The 18,929-nt window shown below is 40.6% G+C and overlaps 1 protein-coding gene across 1 annotated transcript; it reads left to right on the top strand.

The window, feature by feature from the left end:
• Positions 1 to 944: 944 nt before the first annotated feature.
• ptpn9b (protein tyrosine phosphatase non-receptor type 9b) lies at positions 945 to 14,584 on the top strand. Its single transcript, XM_042428487.1, has 13 exons — positions 945 to 1,049; positions 3,823 to 3,966; positions 5,985 to 6,074; positions 6,352 to 6,476; positions 6,796 to 6,901; positions 7,022 to 7,132; positions 7,214 to 8,118; positions 8,303 to 8,399; positions 10,038 to 10,107; positions 10,220 to 10,298; positions 10,410 to 10,560; positions 10,868 to 11,075; positions 11,926 to 14,584. Exons 1-13 carry the CDS (start codon positions 1,017 to 1,019, stop codon positions 12,147 to 12,149), a joined length of 2,343 nt encoding a protein of 780 aa, XP_042284421.1. The 5' UTR covers positions 945 to 1,016; the 3' UTR covers positions 12,150 to 14,584.
• Positions 14,585 to 18,929: the final 4,345 nt, after the last annotated feature.

Genomic DNA, 18,929 nt, shown 5'->3' with positions numbered 1-18,929 from the left:
CAAAATGCTGAACTACGGAAGTTCCGACTTCTTCTTCTTCTACTTCTTCTTCTTCTTCTTCTTCTTCTTCTTCTACCACTACTAATGTTTATATTAATGCTAATACCAATAAAAATACAACAAAAAATACCGATCACATTTAAAACAAGCTTGGCTATATTTATGTATATTTCGTTTAATGGCAAGAGTGTATTTCAATTAAATTTTTGGGTGAATTAATGTTTCTTGATGAAATGTTGGTTAAAAAAACGTTGGTAAACATTGTCTAATCAGGCTTTGTGTGTGCTTAATTGGATGAATAATTGGTTTTATGACTATACTATATGAAAAAAAGATGTAAAACTTATTAAATTGACAATAGTTAAATGTATATAGATGCGGTTTATGAACTGTCTATGGTAAAGTGAATAGCTACCGTGAATTTTACAAGATGGTATGTCATGGTACCTTAATTTTAGCTTGTCTTTAACATCTGTCCACGGACAACAGATGAAAATGAGCCTTCAAGACTAACTCTGGCTCATTTACAGACAGTTTTTTTTCTGTTGATTAATGAGTATTGTCTCTGTCAAATAAATCAATAAAATAAAAATAAATAGAGTAAATATATTTGGTTAAAAAGATTTTGTCAATGTGAAACTTTCTATGGTCAAATGTATAGATATGTAGATTTTATGAACTGTCAATGTTAAATATATAGATAAATAGAGTTTGTGAAGTAAGGATAATGATGGATAAATAAATACTGTTGAGTTTATGGACTGTCAAAGAAGCCTGGAGTTTTTAAGCTGTCGATAGTAAAATATATTGATAAATACCAGTTTAGATCTGTCTGTGGTAAAGTGAATGAAAAGTAATTTTTGAACTGTCTATGGTAAAGAGAATGGAAAAGAGTTATTGATTTGTCTATGGTAAAGTGAATGGTTGTGGGCGGGGCCTCGGTGTCTGTCTCGAGCTGCAGGGCGTGAGCGAGCGGCTGGTGGGCGCGCCCGCTGCGACGTTGCGGAGGCTTCAAGATGGCGGAAGCCCTGACAACTCAGGAGCAGCTGGTAAGGGTTTATTGACGGATTTTTCTCTCATTATCCTCGTCATGTTCAGTGTGTACATATGTCACCTTCAATTTCCCCTCTAACCGGCGGTTTCTGTCGTGTATTTCTGTCACGCTGGTTGTTCCCGGGGTAGTAAACAGCCGTGGCCCGTCCGCTCCTCCGGTGTGACTGACAGCAGTTAGCGTGTGTTAGCATGACGGCGTTAGCCAGCACTAGTCGGGATCACTTCGCCGGCTGTGTGTCTCGAATACTCGCTGCTTTGATAACCCAGCTACACATGGACCACAGAGAGATCTTCATGACGTTTATGTTGAACTAATAATACTTGGTTAACTATGGTTAGCTCAATCAACGTGGCTTGTAGTGCCTCGTTAGCCATCCAGCTACCACATGTAATGTAGCCGCTAGCTAATGCTGGTAGCTATTGTTGACTTGCAAAGGAGTAAGGTTATATTGGACTAAGTGTGAAGGTTAGAAATGTCCAACCACCGATTACCTTATTTTGTCTATTGTCATTATATACGATGACACAGTTAAGACAGACTTGGGATCATGACTCCCATCGTATAACACTGACTAGCTGGCAGTGTCCTGCCCATCAGATTTACGGGCGAGAATTCACAGAAGTGAGCCTCTGTTTCTGAGCATTGTTGTTGCCATCACTCTCTAGTAAACGGAGTAGGCCTGACATTGATAGCACACACGAAATGTCACGCAACGATCCCGATGACAGCTTCCATCTTCTAACGTTAGCTACTTGTTTTATCTGCATCAAGCATTCACAAGGTTAAAGGATAGGCTCACAGTTTTTCCAAGTCTGTCAGCAGTCAGGTGTCTATGTGAACAGTGAAAGAGGCTTTCCCCGCTGTAATCATTCTTCCTATTCATACAGCCATTAGAGAATCCCCTTCAAATGTACTTTCAATATAAGTGATGGGAAACAAAATACACAGTGTGTCCACACAGTCATTTTGTGCAAAGATGCAATTAAACGTTTATCTGAAGCTCATATGAGGCTTCAGCAGTCTGAGTTAGTCATATCAAGTGGATATCTGTCACATTCATAGTCTTTTTAGGTAGGTTGGTAGGTACTTTGTTAATCCCTGCGGGGATATTTCTTTGATACAGCAGCAATACCAATACACAGAATAGAATAACACAACAAGAATAAAAATTAAAGGGTATAGATAAGTATAGTGATAAAATAAAAATGAGGAATATATTGTTTTAAATAAAAACAAAATGAAATAAAATCCCCTCTTTGTGTTTCCTTGAACTGTATTTCCCTTTTGAGCTGTGGTGGAAGTATAGTAACAAAAAGAGGGACTTTGGCACTAAAAAGAAAAGTTGAAAGATGATTTGACTCATTTGGACGGTTGAAGCTTCATATTAGCTTCAGATAAACTTTTAAATACATTTTTGTATAGAAAGAGGACTGTAGAGGACCTTTGGCCCACATCACTTACATTGTAAATGCATTATGAAGGGATCTTCTAATGGCCTGTATGAACAGGAGGAATGATTGTAGCGAGAAAAACCATTTCATTGTTCATTTAAACCTGACTGTTGTTTTAAGACAGACTTGGAAAATTGTGAACCCGTCCTTTAACTGGCTAATAAACCAAGTTACAGGACACCCATGGTATAGACCACTACTCCCCAGATTTTCAGATTTGAACATCATTTTCCCTGATCCTGTAACATCAGTTGATAAACTACCCCAAGGACAGCTGCTCTTCACAACATTTATAGTTGTTACTCACAGCTGAAATCAGCCTCACCTTCCCCACCATGGGCCACTTGTCTGTAAGGTTTCTTGAACATGTTTCTTGAAACTGTTTCTTGAACATGCTACATTTTGCGACTTCAATATGTGTCATGTCACAGAATTACTCTTAGCACATTCCACAGTCAGCCAGTCAGCCAGTCAGTCACAAACCTTTTTAATTCCCAGGTGTTGTGGCAGAATACATGCCCAAATACATATTTTCTTTGTGGCCCCAACATTGTGCTGAAGAAATGTTTCCATACACATATGTAAGGGGTTTCCCATTGTGTTTTATTTTGAAGCTGTCCCATCATGTCTGAAATAAAGACCAACTCTACTAACATTATCATAATTTATATACTTTTCCCATGTGGATAAATACAGTACTCTATCTATCTTATGAGATAAAACATTAACAGTCATAGATAGGGGGGAAAAAGGAGAGGTGCAGTTTTTTACAGTAAAATATGTCATTTTTATATTGCTTAAATCATTATCTAACTACATTGATCACAAAAATGAGATGTGTCAGGATCTGGTTGGCTTTTTGCCTCTGCTAAAGTAAATTTAGGTTTTGTATGTGGCTGTTGAGTTCGTCTGTTGTGCCCTTTTATTGACTCTCCTTGTGCTGGTTACATATTTGGAGGACAGATACAGCTCACTTGGGTGAAAACAAGCTGACTGTTGTCTCCTGGCATATGAATGCTCTCATCCTCATCTCATTCTGCTACCATCTGCATCACACATTATTGTAACTTTGGCAGGGAAAGGACTACAAAGCTGAGGGGGCTTGTATTTTCCTCGTCATGCTAATTGTGATTCCCATCTTCTCTCTGTTTTTCTTTATTTTTGCTCTGCTCCCTAAATTCCAAGCTTGTAAAGTATTTTTACTGGTTTCTCCCCCTCTGGTTATTCCCCTTCTGCCCAAGTAACAGTTTTTCAGCTTTTATTCTCCCCCCTTACTCACCTTTTCTTATCCATCTCCTCTCCCTCATGACTGTCTAGGCTGTGGAGGAGTTCCTGAGTGAGGTGCGTAGCCGGGAGCAGCCTCACAGTGCTGGGCTCGTCTCCCAACCTACAGCTGTTAAGTTTCTCATGGCCCGCAAGTTTGACGTCTCCAGAGCCATCGACCTCTTCCAAGCATACAAGGTACAGCAGCGCTTTGATTGGTGACATGACTGAGATGACCATTTACTTTTTTTTCATCCACAGTACACCACAGGGCTTGATTAGAGATAATTTTTTCTGACCAATAACTGCAAGTGAAATTTGAGTTGTGATAATTTTCTATAGGTTAACCTCCAGGCCTATTTGGTGGGCTTCAAACATGGTTGCGGTCGATACATGTTGGTCTTGTTTTTATCATGTAGCTGCTGTAAAAAAGGCTTTTTAACTTTTGTACCTTGACACTGATTCATTGAATCCGTCAGGACTCGAGACTAATGGGGTCCCAGCATCCTGGGGATGGTAGAAAGTGTATTTTGGACAAACAGAGCTTTTCCCCAGGACGAAAGGGATTTTATTTATTTATTTATTTTAAAATATCACTGAGAAAATAACAAACTGAACCGAGCCCTGACTACAACGGAGTGCGTCTTCTCATGCTGTTACTATAGTTACTATCACTGGCTGGCTACTCAGCGTGAGACCTGAAATGTTCCCGCGGTACCGGCCTATCTATCCCCTCAGTCACAAACGGCTTGCTTGCAGGACCTCGCAAACATGTTGTGCTGGTTAAACAAAACACAGCGCTACCTTGCCTGTGTGTGAGCATATTAGTTAAAGCATACATTTAGATGATTTAAATATATTATTGTGGTCTTTGATGCGCGGATTGCAGTTATATCTGTGGGCATCTGGGTTAATCCGCGGATTGGGCTTGTCAGGTCATAAAAATTAATATTCTGATTAATTGCAGATGGGTTGGGGGTGGTAGTAATAATAATAATACATCATTAATGAGTAAAATATTAATTACATTCTCTAAAATGTGAACATGGCAGAGCTGCAGTCCACTGCTGCTCTGTAGTGGACAGCTTCATTTTTCGTCAGGCAGGAATTACTGACTCATAACTAAGCAAAAAAACAACAGGGAATACTAAGAAATATACTGACACTAACAACAATTATTTCTACAATTACACAAGAGAGATTGCTGGAGAAATTAGTGCATTCAGCATGCTACAATCTTTCCAGACCGCATGAGTTATCAGGAGCAGGAAACATTTTACAATTACTGAAAGAAGCATCTCTAATCTTTAAAGTAAATCATTAAAGAAAACACTCATATATCAACAGGGGCAGATTTAGTGTTTTGGGGGCCCAAGGCAAATTCTTTCTTGGCTTTACAAAGTAAAGAAACAACATTTTGATTTTGGGGCGGTTTACGTTCACTTCAGTTAAAATTGTTGTTTGGGACGGTTCCCAGACTGTGGTGAAAAAAGTTAGTTTGGCCCTGTTATCTGCGCATCATGAGCACCTGTTTTGTGTCACATTGTTGTCAGATCTGAGAATTGCTTCCTCATTTGGTTGTTATCACAAACGTATTATTTTTGTACATTGAGGAAATCTGATCAAAAGATAATGCAGTCGCTTGTTTAGGTCCTCTCATGGTTCTCTTCTGTAAACCAGTCAACTGGAGCAAATTATAAGTTATATTAGAAATAATCATGACATTCAAAAATGACCATATTTTATTGGCAGGTACAAGTATTGTCTGACAGTGCCAAAGTTTTGATATCTGAGTGATGACCCATAACCTGTTATTTAGTTCTGAATAACCATGCACTAATTCAAATAATGAATATCCAGCTTGTTGTCCTTTAAGTGAAAGGTGTTAGTGCAGACCAATACAAACGGTGGATATAAATACATAAATGCGGGTACAATCTAATGAAAACTAATACAAAACTTAAGCAACAAACACCACCTTTGTGAAACAATTTCTTTTACTTTTGTTATTGCTGTGTCAGACAGCTGCTGAGGCAGCACTTGGTATTTTTGCTACATATATAAGGTGGGAATAAATAACATGAACTTTAATGGCATGCAAGTAAACTCAATTTAATAATGTTATCTGATGCAGTTGTTTGTTTACATGCTATTTTAGCTGCAGGCTAATGACTATCCCCTTCTCTCCTTCCTCTACCACCATGTATCAAAATTAGAACACAAGAATCAAAGAGGGGATCATCAATATCAACCCTGACGAGGAGCCCCTACGCTCTGAGCTGCTGAGTGGAAAATTTACAGTCTTGGTGAGTGGTGGCGCTATTATGAGCCTCATTTGACACTTATATCTGAAAATACACCAAAACGGTTTACATGCTGTTCATTCAAAAAATAGTTTGTGTGTGCAAGTCAGTGACACATGCTTATTTTTGCGTTTCTTAGGTGTTGACTCAGTTTATATCATTGACTTTTATAAATGGTCTAAAAATATCAGCAGTCATATCTCACAAATCACATACTCTAGAATAGAAGCGCAGTGAATTAGCATTGGCGTACATGATGACCTGATAATGTTTCTACCAGCCTGGACGTGATGCAAAGGGTGCTGCTCTAGCACTCTTCACTGCCCGTCTCCATCGGCCAGACGTCACCACTCACAAAGCTGTGCTGCAGGCCATCATCTATCAGCTGGACAAAGCCATAGAGAGGTGATACACCCCTTATATACAGTACATCTTTTTAAATCTACCCTCTGTTCTTTGTTGTTGTGATTCTCCTTATTTTTCCATTCAAAGATTTTGTTGTTCATCTCTTTCCTTTTCTGTTTCCATTTTTCTTTTTAGTCTTTGTCCTCTTATTCCAATTTTGACTGATCTTGCTGCTTGTTAGCCAACATAAAAACCTTTATGTTGGATTTCTTGCAAGTACTTGGTTAAAAAAAAGAGAAAAATGTATTGCTTTTGTGAGTTTCCACAATTTATATCCTTCTCTCCTCTTAATTAGCAAATCTTGTTTGTTTCTTCCCAGTGTGCAAACTCAGAGAGACGGACTTATATTTATTTACGACATGACCAACTCCAGCTATGGGAATTTTGACTATGAGCTCTGTGTCAAGATCCTCAATTTGCTCAAGGTAAATATCAAGGAACATTGTATGCTCTGTTTTATTTTTTCTAGTTCTGCTGTTAAAACAGTTTGTCTGAAATTAAAAACATTTTCAATGTTTTGGCCATCTGATGTTTGTATTTCCCAGGGGGCATTTCCAGCTCGTCTAAAATGTGTCTTCATTGTGTCATCGCCTCTTTGGTTTCGAGCACCTTTTGCAGTTCTCCGCCTCTTTGTACGCGAGAAGCTGAGAGAGAGGGTACGTATATTTTCACTTAGGAGTGACAGTTACACATCATTTTCGTTATTGATGTATTAATATTTCTTCTCTATTCATCAGGTGTGCACAGTGAAAGCTCATGAGTTGGCCAGTCACATCCCAGTCTCCTCCCTCCCTGAACACCTGGGTGGAACATCCCAGTATAGCCACGTGGCATGGATCCAGTCGTGTGTCAATGTACACACAAACACTGTTCAGGGCGATACACAAGTACATGACACACACGACTGTGTGGGAAGCCTTCTGCGCTCTTACAGCTTGGAGTGCAGCAACACAAGCTCTACACTGTCCCACACCCATATAAATACGCAGTTAGGTTCTGAGCTTGCTGTGGCCAACTCTAACTGCTACGACGATAGCAATGCTAACCCACACAACCACTGTGGTGTGGTGGAGGGCAGGACTCGAGGCCCAGGCCAGTACCAGCAGAGCCCACATTCTGCTGCAAACAGGCCACAGGGGAACCACCAACACTGGAACGGCTCAGCTGTGAGCGGAGCCAACATGGCTGTTAGTGGCTCTAGTCCCAATGCTAACATGAATGGTCGTGGCCGCCAAGCTCCTCCCCAGTCAGACACACCCCCTGACACACCACTTTCCCAGAAAGGTGATGGAGATACGGAGGGTGACAAAGCAACAGACTCGGCCCACGGATCTCAGAATGAGGATGTAAAAGAGGTGGATGAGGAGGAGGGCGAGGAAGAGGAGGGAGTGCCCCCATTGCCCCAGAAATCTTTGCCTCGACCGCCCCACCAGCCTTCCTCCCAGTCCCTGCCCCTGTCCTCATCATGGGGTCCTGATGACGAGGAGCGCTGCATGGAGGTGTCTGTTCACATGCCAGAACAGGGAGGAATGACAGTGCATGAGCTGGTGGAGCATGTGAAGAGGGGGAAGAAGAAGGGGATCTATCAGGAGTACGAGGAGATCCGCAAGGAGCCGCCAGCAGGAACCTTTGACTACTCCAAGTAAGCTATTCTTTGATAACATATATTCTGTCTCTCTGCCTCCTCGTTATTCTGTGTGTCTTTGCTGCTTGCTTTCATTTGTTTTCAGTTTATGTACACATGGAAAATTAACAGAAAAACACAATCGCCCTCAAATTCAATCTTTCATGTTACCTCACATCAAACTCAACTGTGTCTTTTACAGGACACTGTCAAATCAGATAAAGAACAGGTACAGCGATGTTCTCTGCCTGGATCAGTCACGAGTGCGACTCTGCCAGCTCTGTGATGACGAGGATGAGGTAATAATTAATTCATTAATTCATTTAATTCATTCATTCATTCACTTGTGCACTTAATGTTCCTGCAATCCTCTTTAACTTGTCATTACAAATGACATGACTTTGTAGATGGTTTGATAAGTCATGTCAAGATTAGTTACATTTACAGTAGAGAAGGCCTCCGTTCCATATTCTCATAAGTAAAATTTAAATGGGATAATGTTGTTGTTAATGGATGCATTTTGAGTGGAAATTAGTAGAGAGCATCAAGACGATTGCCTGTTGATACAAATGTTATATTAGCAGTTCCTTCTGATTTGGAAAACTGATATTTGGGTCCATTTGTGGTGTCTTCATCTGACCTTATCTACTGGCTTTTATGTGGTTAAAAGGAAATGTTCTGTGTTATTTTGGCAACCAAGGTCTTGTCTTTTTGTGAAATGAGTACATGTTATTTTAACTGATATAAATTATGGTCAAAACTATGAATAGAAGACCCATGCTGTAAAATACCTTAAACAAAACAAAAGGTTGGTATGGCTTCAGTCCAAATGTTTGGATTGGCTACTAAATTAATGCAATTAGCTAAAGAAACTGAGGTTTGACTGAATTTGGTGTTGCCTAGGGATGTCAGTTTTGGTTAATTTTGCTTTTGACAGATTGACATCCATTAACTGGTAACTAACTGGTTAATTTTTAAGAAAAGTTGTGATGTAGCTTTGATTTGTGACTGTCCAGTGTCCAGCAGTCAGTGTTCAGAGTTAGCTTGACTTTAAGCTCATCCTTCTTCTCCTCAATGTTTTCAATACCTTTTGTCACAGTAGCTCTTGATGGCATACTTTGGCTCGAGGTACAAATAAAAATAACACTGCAAATATAAGCCTACCCTGATTACAAGATGACCCCCTCTTTTCAGACAGCTGTTTTCGGAAAATAATGTTACTTTTTGAATATAACTTACATCATAGTATAGTTACATACTCACATACTCTCCTGCCAGGCCTTTGGAAGCAGTCAAAAATTATTTTCTCCGGCAGTAAGCATTTATAAGACAGCCTGTTGGTCTTTTTGAGCTCCTTATCATCTGTCACAGTGGTATCTGGCAGCTTGACACATTCCATTTCTGCAGTAGAGACGTCAGAAAACGCTTTGGACTCGTTTTCATGAATTTATGTCCTCCGTGGCAGAAAAACACTTTACACGAGCCTTCAGAAACTCCTGCAGGTTAAACTGGACTAACCAAACACTTGCTGCTGACTAACTCTAACACACTCACTATACACAGACTTTAAGACAACATTAATGCTACAAACAACTCATAACTCAACACTCCATGTAGGAGTTAGTTTTACACTGGTACTTCAAAAAAAACTATCTGATGTTGTGAACACATAATTGTCTAGCCGTTAATGGAGTGTGTATGCAAATTAATCTATAGACCGACATGCTATAACCGTTAAAAAATAATCCCGGCGGGTTTACTGCTAAATGTTTAACCGTTGACATCCCTACTGTTGATGCCTGTAAGCAACTGGTCCACCAAACATGGTGCAGAACACTTAAAACTACAGTAGTAATGACCTAACTCCTCCTACAGGAGGCAGTGGATCCTCACACCAAACAGTAAGTCTCACCTCTCTTATGCGGTGTGTTTTGCAGACATCAGATTACATTAATGCCAGTTTCATGGACGGGTACAAGAGGAGCAACGCCTACATCGCTACTCAGGGTGAGCAGCTGTTGACATCTGTTCTACTCGTTATTATCTCAGTCCCCTTCAGATGTCAGCAGGGTACAGTCAGGTGTTACCTCAGTTTGACAGACTTATTTGTGTCCCTCAGGTCCTTTGCCAAAAACTTTTGGTGACTTCTGGCGCATGGTGTGGGAACAGATGGTACTTATCATTGTCATGACCACCAGGTGAGATTTCTGAAGTGAGTTGTTTGTTAGAGATGCAGCGATAGACTAAGTAATGACATTCATGATAGGTTGGTGATCATATTAAGGGGTGTACCTTTGTGTGTGTCTCAGGGTGGTGGAACGTGGACGTGTCAAGTGTGGGCAGTACTGGCCTCTTGAGGAAGGCAGAGCTGAGCAGCACGGATACTTTTTGGTCAGGAACACACACATTCAGGTGTTCCAGGACTTCAAACTCTCCCATCTCGAGCTTTACAACACTCAGGTGAGTCACACTGACTGCAGTATGAAAAATCTTGAACATGGTCTGAAAATTTGTGGCAATAAAATGGCCTTAAAACTGTCTTTAATGTAGAAGTGTTTCAAAATTCAAATAAAATTCACTTTAGATGATATTAATATCTTATACTTGGAAGATATCACCATCTCACATATTCACATACAGTACCAGTCAAAAGTTTGGACACACCTTCCCATTCCCTTGAATGAGAAAGTGTGTCCAAACTTTTGACTGGTACTGTTCATGCCAATTCAAAGGAGAGAGTATAATAATATTTTCTTTTTATTCTCAGTCTGGTGAGAGACGGGATGTGTGCCACTACCTCTATGTCAGCTGGCCAGACTTTGGGGTGCCCAAGAGTGCTTCTGCCATGTTGGACTTCCGTGAGCATGTACTTCAGAGGCGTGATGCTGCAGTCCAGAGTCTGGGCTCCAGTTGGACGGGCCCCCCAGGGGGTCCTCCTGTGGTTGTACACTGCAGTGCCGGCATCGGTCGCACAGGTAAACACACAAACTATTATGGGATGGGATAATGCCAAAAAGGTGGACTGCATCAAGATTAGCTCAAATGTACTTTTACTATATGTTTATTGGACACTTTGTTAGCAAGCAGTTGGGTGGTATACAAAGCACACTGAAAGAAAAAGAGGTGGAGTTGCTGTTTAAAAAATTAAAAAATTTGGCACGACACATAATTTTGACCACTGAATGTGGTTCAAAATGGCAAAATGGGTTCAAAGTAGCTTCAACATATTGTTGAATCTGTGTGACTAGGAATTCAGGATGCTCTGGAGGAAAATGTGGGGTCTTAACCAGTAATTGATACATATATTGATACATATATAGAGACTCTCGTTGGACTGTTATAACTGAGGTGAGGTTCACATCAAGTACGGAGACAGCCAAAGTGCCAGCAGCCTGATTTACACAGGGAGCAATTTGGTTTTCAGTATCTTTGACACTTTGACAGGATGAGGTGGATTATGGGCCAACCAGCTCTACCACTTGAGTTACAGCTTCCCCATACACTGTATGTTCACCAACAGTAAAGAGAGACAAGAGAATGGCATGAAACAAAGGCCTCCAGCATGACTTGAACCAAGGATGTTGTGCTTATTTTGTATGTGTCTGGCTGGAAAATCAGATGAAAGACAACAAACATAATTTTCAAAAATCAATTATTATAATTTTCGGCAGCTCTGTTGTTGATCATTAATTATCAGGGGCTAAGCATATCAGTAATTGGTATGAAAATTTGAAGTGTAAATAATTGTGAAGCTCTCCCTTGAGTAACTTTTCCATCTTTCTTTCTTCCTGTCCGTCCATGCCTTCCTCTTTGCTTCCCTGCTAGGCACGTTCTGTACCCTGGACATCTGCCTGTCCCGGCTGGAGGACATCGGCACAGTAGATGTCTGTCAGACAGTGCGGCGGATGCGTACGCAGAGGGCTTTCAGTATCCAGACCTGGGACCAGTACTACTTCTGCTACACAGCAGTCATCGAGTACGCCCAGCGCCATGGGAAACTGAGCCCAGTGCAGTGGTCTGACTCAGACCTAGAGACTGACAGCGAGTGAGAGACACATGGAGGGATAGAAAAACAAATGGGATAGCCAACCTAAGCCAATGTCATAGGAATGAAAGATTGTGGAGTGGCGTTGCGGAGTAAAGGAGGGAGATGCCTCTTCTGCCATAAGAGAGAAGAGACAAAGGATGGAGATCTTGTTTTGGCTCTTGATGTTATGACACAGACTCCCATAGTTGCTTCTCCTTCAGACGTACGGATAGAGAGAGGGAGAGGTGAAGAGCTTCAGAAAAAAAATACAGGGAGTGGAGACTGTGTGTTGTGTCTCTGACTGAGAAAGCTGTCCTGCCAATTTCCGAGCCCCTTTTTATTTAGCAAACTACAGGGGGACTTGGCATGCCCTGAACCTGTCTTGTTCACAAGAGCGTTGTACGAGTTGTAGCATTTTTATATTGACTTGCACATGAGGAATGACAAACTTGAACTTTACCCCTTGAAGCCCTCCAAACCCCAGTCTTTGTTCCTTTTTTTGTATTTCCTGCTCCTTTTCAACCCTGAACAAGTCTGTGATCACAGATTCAATGTGAAGGGTATGAAAAGGTGAAATCTGAAAACATTTTTTTGTTGTTTTGTGTTTTTATTTTTTGACAGGAAATGGTTCTGAGTGAGCAAATGGTCGTAAGTGACAGTTGATCAGTGTGTGTGTGTGAGCCATTTAGTCCATTTCTGGTTTTCCTTTTATTTTCCATGTCCTTTTTTTTCTATGGTGCATTTTCTATGTGTGTTTCATATTTGTGCATATGTAGACTAACTTTTCAAAGCCAAAGTCCTCACCCTGAATGCTTGGATGTACTCCTTACTGAGATATTATAGACTGAAGCCCATGTATATTCTTGTAACATACATTTATACATTATTGTGCATAATAACAACCTCTGAAAGAATAGCAAAAAAAAGCCTTGTTTAATATAATTGACTTAACCTTGAGAAGAAATATCTATGTAGCGAGCCAGGCTATGAAAACATATAGAGAAGAGAGAGAGTTCTGGTATTAAAACTGATATCGTATTGCCAGGTCTAACATCATCTTTACTGTTGGAGCGTTCCAATTGGACGATCTTAAGTAATTTGGCCTTAACTTGATTCACTGCCTCGTCGTTCTCAGACCTAAACCATACCTGAAACTGTAAACTGTCTTATTATTTCTTTTGTTCCTTACCCTTTTGATTCTTGCTCCCTCGATACCACAACTGTTGTGTTTGATTCTCGAGGCATACGCTGCCTCAGATAATTGTGCCTTCAAGTTTTCCTTAGCATAATGTCTCACAGTCCAGCTAGTCTAGTAATAACACCCAAACTAGTGCACTTGCGTAGTACACATTAACTGTGTCACACAGGACACCCACATTTTGCCTATAGTCCTGTACATAGTACACTACTTATGAATAATATGAAAGTAGTGAGTTAGCTGGGACTAAGGTCTGGTTTGAGACATGGCTATTCTTTTATCATTTGACCTCAGGGGGTAATTCTAGTGTTTTTTGCCTAGTGTCAAGGATCCGTTTCTGGGTTTGCCTCTGGTAAATTATCATTTAAAGAAAACTATATCAACTTTATTTTGTATTTTTTACTGTATTGTATCCTACTATATTTATGTCTTTGTAAAACTTCTTCAATATTGAAATCAGTGAATGTTGGTACGATGCTACAAAGTAAACAAACCAGTTATTGCATTTGATAAGCTGAACAAATCAGATGGGGAGTGAAATATATTTTTTGTTGTTCCCAATGAAATTTGGTGTAAAATGTCACTTGCCATTGTATTTTCAGAACTGACTTGTATAAATGGTGATTGTTCAATTCCAGGACAATGTGGGTGGGTGGGAGGGAGGGAGTGTAGGGAGTTAACGATTATGTTTTTAGAGAGCTTATTGTTAAACTCGTCAGTAACAATGACATTAATGTTTGACAGTCTGGTACCCAATGCCAAGGACAAAGCAAAAAAAGCTATCAAGAGAAAAAAAAAATAGTGAAAAAAGACAAGGGGCTGCCATTTCTGTTCATGAAAACCCAGCTTCGTTGTCTGTGAGTAAAAAAATACACATATACATATATATATTAATGGGTTGAGGTTTATCAGCATGGAAAGAGAGCCTTGAATGTTTTCGGGGTAATGGTGTCCAGGCAATTTGGTCAAGACAGACATGGATATTGGTGAATGTGGACCCTGCATCCCTCAATGCCAAAGGCCCAGGCTCACCCTAAAGATTTTTTTCCAATCACACATCCTCAACAGCCTACTAGCATGGACCTGTCAGTGCAGCCTTGCATCCACGGACACAAATAGACCCTGGAGCACCTCGGGAACATTATTAAAGATTATGTATAGCTACAAAATGGGAGAGTGTGTATGTTCAACAGTGTTGGTCCCCATGCTACTTTTAATTTGTTTTACGAGAAATGCATAAAACAAACGAATGCAATGATCATTTGTCATCAGTGTTCTTTCTTTCCGTGCTTCATGTTCTCGTGATTGAATAATGTGTCTGGCACACCTTTGAGACTTTTAGTGCTAATTGCTAGCTGCGTGATGAGTGGTAGAAAATCCCAGAAAGATGTCTCTGATGGCTTCACAGTGCCATATCAAATGACCCTATCATATTATTCAACATCCAAATATAAATCTGTATAAACCAGATAATGGATCTGACAGTCAATTAAGCTAACACTGGCAACTTGGTCTGAAATTAAGTCAGTTGTTGTGGGCTATCGTGTTATCAGTTAACTCTCACTAAATAACTAGGAATAAACTAAAGCTTGACTTTAAAATAGTTTTGCTAGATCTGTGCCACTACTACTCATATTCTGTATAGTCTTGTCCTTTATCATTAAGCTAATAAACAATGCTTGTAGACCTAGTTTAACTGAACTAGCAGCTTGAGCTAGTAACAGACTGACTACAAACCTGAATTGAATAGAACTAATTGATTGGAATCAGCCAAGTGTGTCATGATTTCCACCACTAATGGAAATGAAGGAGCAGCTTTGTTCAAGTTTTGCAGGTTATAAGTTAGCCATACATTATAATATTATATGGTTATATAAAAGAAGAGATAAAAATTGATATCAAAATTGTATTTCTGTCAAACATAATGCAGTTCAGATTCTTATACAATAAGAAGTTGAACAAGAAACCCAACTATTACTGTTTACTGTTACTATTCATTCTTTCTTGTATTTTCAGCCAGATTAAAGAAAGGGAGCCATCAGATGCGGAAAAGTGAGAAAATTTAATTTGCTCAATATGTGCACAAATACAGGCACTTAGTACAAAGAAGACAGGAAAGGCTTCTACTATCAGCTAACTTATACTCTGGACTGCAATGCACTTCAAGCTTGATGCTCTTCCTCAGGCAGCATTGTGTCCCTGCCTGATACTGCCTGAGGAAGAGTGCAAGAGCAGAGAATGTAAAATTAGGGCCAAGTCATCTCCGGTAAGTTTCCCAAATCCCAGCTAATGTTACCCTGAACTCTGATATAGCAATTAGTGGAATCTGGGACCAGCTCCCACACAGTGGATGTGTCAGTTCTGAACAAAATGTATTTTTATTATTCGTAGTATTATTGGAGTAGTATTTTCCATTCTGTGGCAAACATTGTAGTCTTGATTCAATCCAGATTTCAGATCATATTGGATTTATGACAATTTAGTCTCCAATCAAACTAGGTTATATGTCTTTGGACTGTGGAAGGAAACCGGAGTACCCAGATAAAACCCTTGCAAACATGGGGAGAACATGCAAACTCCACACAGAAAGACCAGGGCCACCATTCAAATCCAGGATCTGCTGTGAGGCCACAATGGTACCCACTGGACCACCATGCTGCCCATATAAAGAACCTCATAGAAAAAAAAAACCTTCATAGAGAGCTTCACTCTTCCTCGTGGCTCACGCAGCACCATGAGTGAAATGTCCTTTTCCACCAGGAAAAGAATTGTTTGACGCAGTTCCTCTTCTTCTTGGGCTCACTGTCATCTCTTTTGTCCAGGTTAGTGTTGGTCTCGTCCAGGACAGTGACAGGAGCAGGGTTAAAGTCCTTGGATATGGAAGCTGAGTTGTCACTTTCACTTAGGGACTCTTCATCAGATGTTTCCTCTAGTGGAATTCTGTGTTCAAGAGGTGTAGGCTGAACCTTAATGACACGTGACGGCGGTCTTACTAAGACTGCTACATGCTTAATTGCTACATGCTTAATTCGGCTGCTTGGTTGGTTCCAGCTTCAGCTTCTTGATTCATGCTGGGTTCAGCTGCCTGGCTTGAGCCAGATTCAGTTGTTGTGGACTCTAAATCTTTATTGCTGTAAGAAAAATTTACTCTGTTATGTTTATGGCCAGCAAACAGAAACCCCATGTTTATGCAAATATGTAAATCAACACATACACGCACACATACGTAGCAGTAGTTTAGGGAGGAGCTGTTGTTGAGGTAGTTCCTGGTGATGAATGGATGGATGAGGATTTCACCGGGGGTGATCCTTTCCCTCTCATCCCACTTGAGCATTGCCTTCAACAATTCAATACACTCCCTCCTTTCATCAGCTTCTGCCAGGTTATTTTCCTCCAGACACATCTAGTTTAGGAGACAGCTGAAAAATCCAACCTAGTTATTGAGTCATCTTCCTAAATTATGAAAAGACAATCAATTAAGTCACTTTTAAGCAGATACTGCCAACATGATGACCTTCCGTTTTATCTTCATCCAGAGAGTGGAATGTGTAGCTCCTGTTATCAGTGATGTGTCTTCTTGTTCCTGCATACTCAGGTGTCTAAGAGAAGGTTAAAGTATATAAGATGCATGTATTTCGCAATAAATTAAACTGAAGGAAAACATTGTAAGCTATTATTCTTATTCGAGAAGACAATATAAAGGATAAAATATTAGGAATGTCAAATAAGGGGTATTGTACCATTTATTTCTTTTTGCCAAGAATCTCTGGTACTGTGTAGGTTGGAATATTTCCCCCCGTGCCTGAGACAGTAGATCCCTAAGTGGTAAAGGCCATGGTGGGCCTGGCAGGATTTGAAAAATCTCTGCAAGCCAGTGCTTCTCTGGCCAAATTGGGCTACCAGTATCATGGACAGACGTCCCCACTCTGGCCAGAGTTGGAGGAATTAGAGCTACTGGGGTAAAAGCATAAAGGAGGGTCTTCGGCCACTTGTGTGCCAGTGCGGGTAATGTAACACCCATCTGTCTTGCCCCCAGGCCATCTGTCTGAGGTGTCCTCCTCGGCCTCTGCTTTGCCCCCATGCCGTCCACCTGAGGTCTCCTGCTCCATCCCTGTCAAGTCCCCGGGCCATCTGCCTGAGGTCCCCGGTTCCATTCTTCCGCTCCCAGGCCACTTGCCCCTGAATCCCTCCTCCAAACCTGCTCCACCCACCCTGCTTGGTGTTCCTGGTTGGCTTGGTGTAGGGGGTAGTCTTTGTGTGTGTGTGTGTGTGTGTGTGTGTGTGTGTGTGTGTGTTCCCACTTTTCATCAGTCCTACAGTTACCTGGCCTACTCCACCCACTCATCTCAACTCATTCCCTCATCAGCCACTCACTACTTATACCGGTCCACTTCCATTGTATCTCCAGATTGTTAAGTTGCCATGTGCTTCATATCTTGTGCTCTAGTCTCTGTATCTGTGTTCTGTTCATCTGTTGTACCTGATACCTGTTACCGACCTGTTTTGGACCTTGCCTGTTTATTGGACTTTTGACTTTTGATTGGACTGCCTTTTCTGGTTTCGACCCTTGCCTGCCTCACCATCCTGTAAGCCTTTGTACCTCCATTTTGTGCATTAAACCATTGAACTGCATCAAGCTCTGCATCAGACATCAGCATTTGGGTCCTTCCACTGTATCCCTGTTGCCCTTCTTGCACCAGTCATGACAGATAATTTTGTGAAAGGCCAGTTCAGATTGATGATTCACAAAGAGACAAAATGGTTTCAGAGGAAGGAAACCAGTGGAAACCAGAGGAAGTTGCAGTGGTGTGAACTGGTTGGTTGCAGAACGTCTGAAGCCATTGTCTGGGATCTACCTTGTCAAATTGCAGTTTTAGAACATAAGGATGTAGGTATTTCTCTTCAGCCAATCAGGAAACAGCACAGGTAAGTATGAAAACATGGCAGATTTCTGGACAGAGGAGAGAGAGGACCAGCTCATCCAACTTTTTGAAGAATAGCATTCACTTTACGATTGTACTTCAAAATGTACTCTAATAAATGAAATAAAATAAACAAAACAACAGCCTTTGCTTGATTGCAAGCAGCATTTGTGTGTCCATTAAGTTACATCTTGTTCTTTTTCATTTATGTAAGCTAATGTGAGTTAAGTTAGCTAGCTTTAAAAAACAAAACATCAGTCACCAGCCAAATGGTAACGTTTAATCTATTCATAGATAGTAATGTAGCCAGCATATCCCTGGTTTCCATCTCCTTATTGGCGTAGGCACCTTGTCTCTGCCGCTGCAGTAGCCAAAGATGGCTTGGTTTCGGTTTCCTAGTTTGCTGTCTTCACCATTTATTGATAGTTACTGCAAACACTGCGAGCAACTCACTGACAAAAAAATGTAACACTTTTGATTACAGCCCTCAAATTAATTACAGTGTGAATATTTTGTAAATATGGGTTATCCAGTACCACACTGGAAATAAGTCTTGGACTTTATTATGTCATCCTTCATATTTTGTAGATCTGTGATTTAATGTCTCTTGAATACATACGATTCCTGCCAGCAACAACTGGCACAGCTGTACATTCCCACCTTTATTCCCCAGGAGCACACA

The sequence above is a fragment of the Thunnus maccoyii genome, chromosome 2 (assembly GCF_910596095.1).
Source record: "Thunnus maccoyii chromosome 2, fThuMac1.1, whole genome shotgun sequence".
Classification (NCBI taxonomy): Eukaryota; Metazoa; Chordata; class Actinopteri; order Scombriformes; family Scombridae; genus Thunnus; species Thunnus maccoyii.
Note: the sequence above shows the minus strand (reverse complement) of the source record. Positions and strands in the feature narration are given on the sequence as shown.

Bases quoted from the DNA above. Each gene is read 5' to 3' on its own strand.
- ptpn9b (XM_042428487.1), top strand. From the start codon at position 1,017: ATGGCGGAAGCCCTGACAACTCAGGAGCAGCTG. The intron at 8,400-10,037 runs GTAATAATTAAT...TGTGTTTTGCAG, and splicing joins TCTGTGATGACGAGGATGAG to ACATCAGATTACATTAATGC. The intron at 10,299-10,409 runs GTGAGATTTCTG...TGTGTGTCTCAG, and splicing joins ATCATTGTCATGACCACCAG to GGTGGTGGAACGTGGACGTG.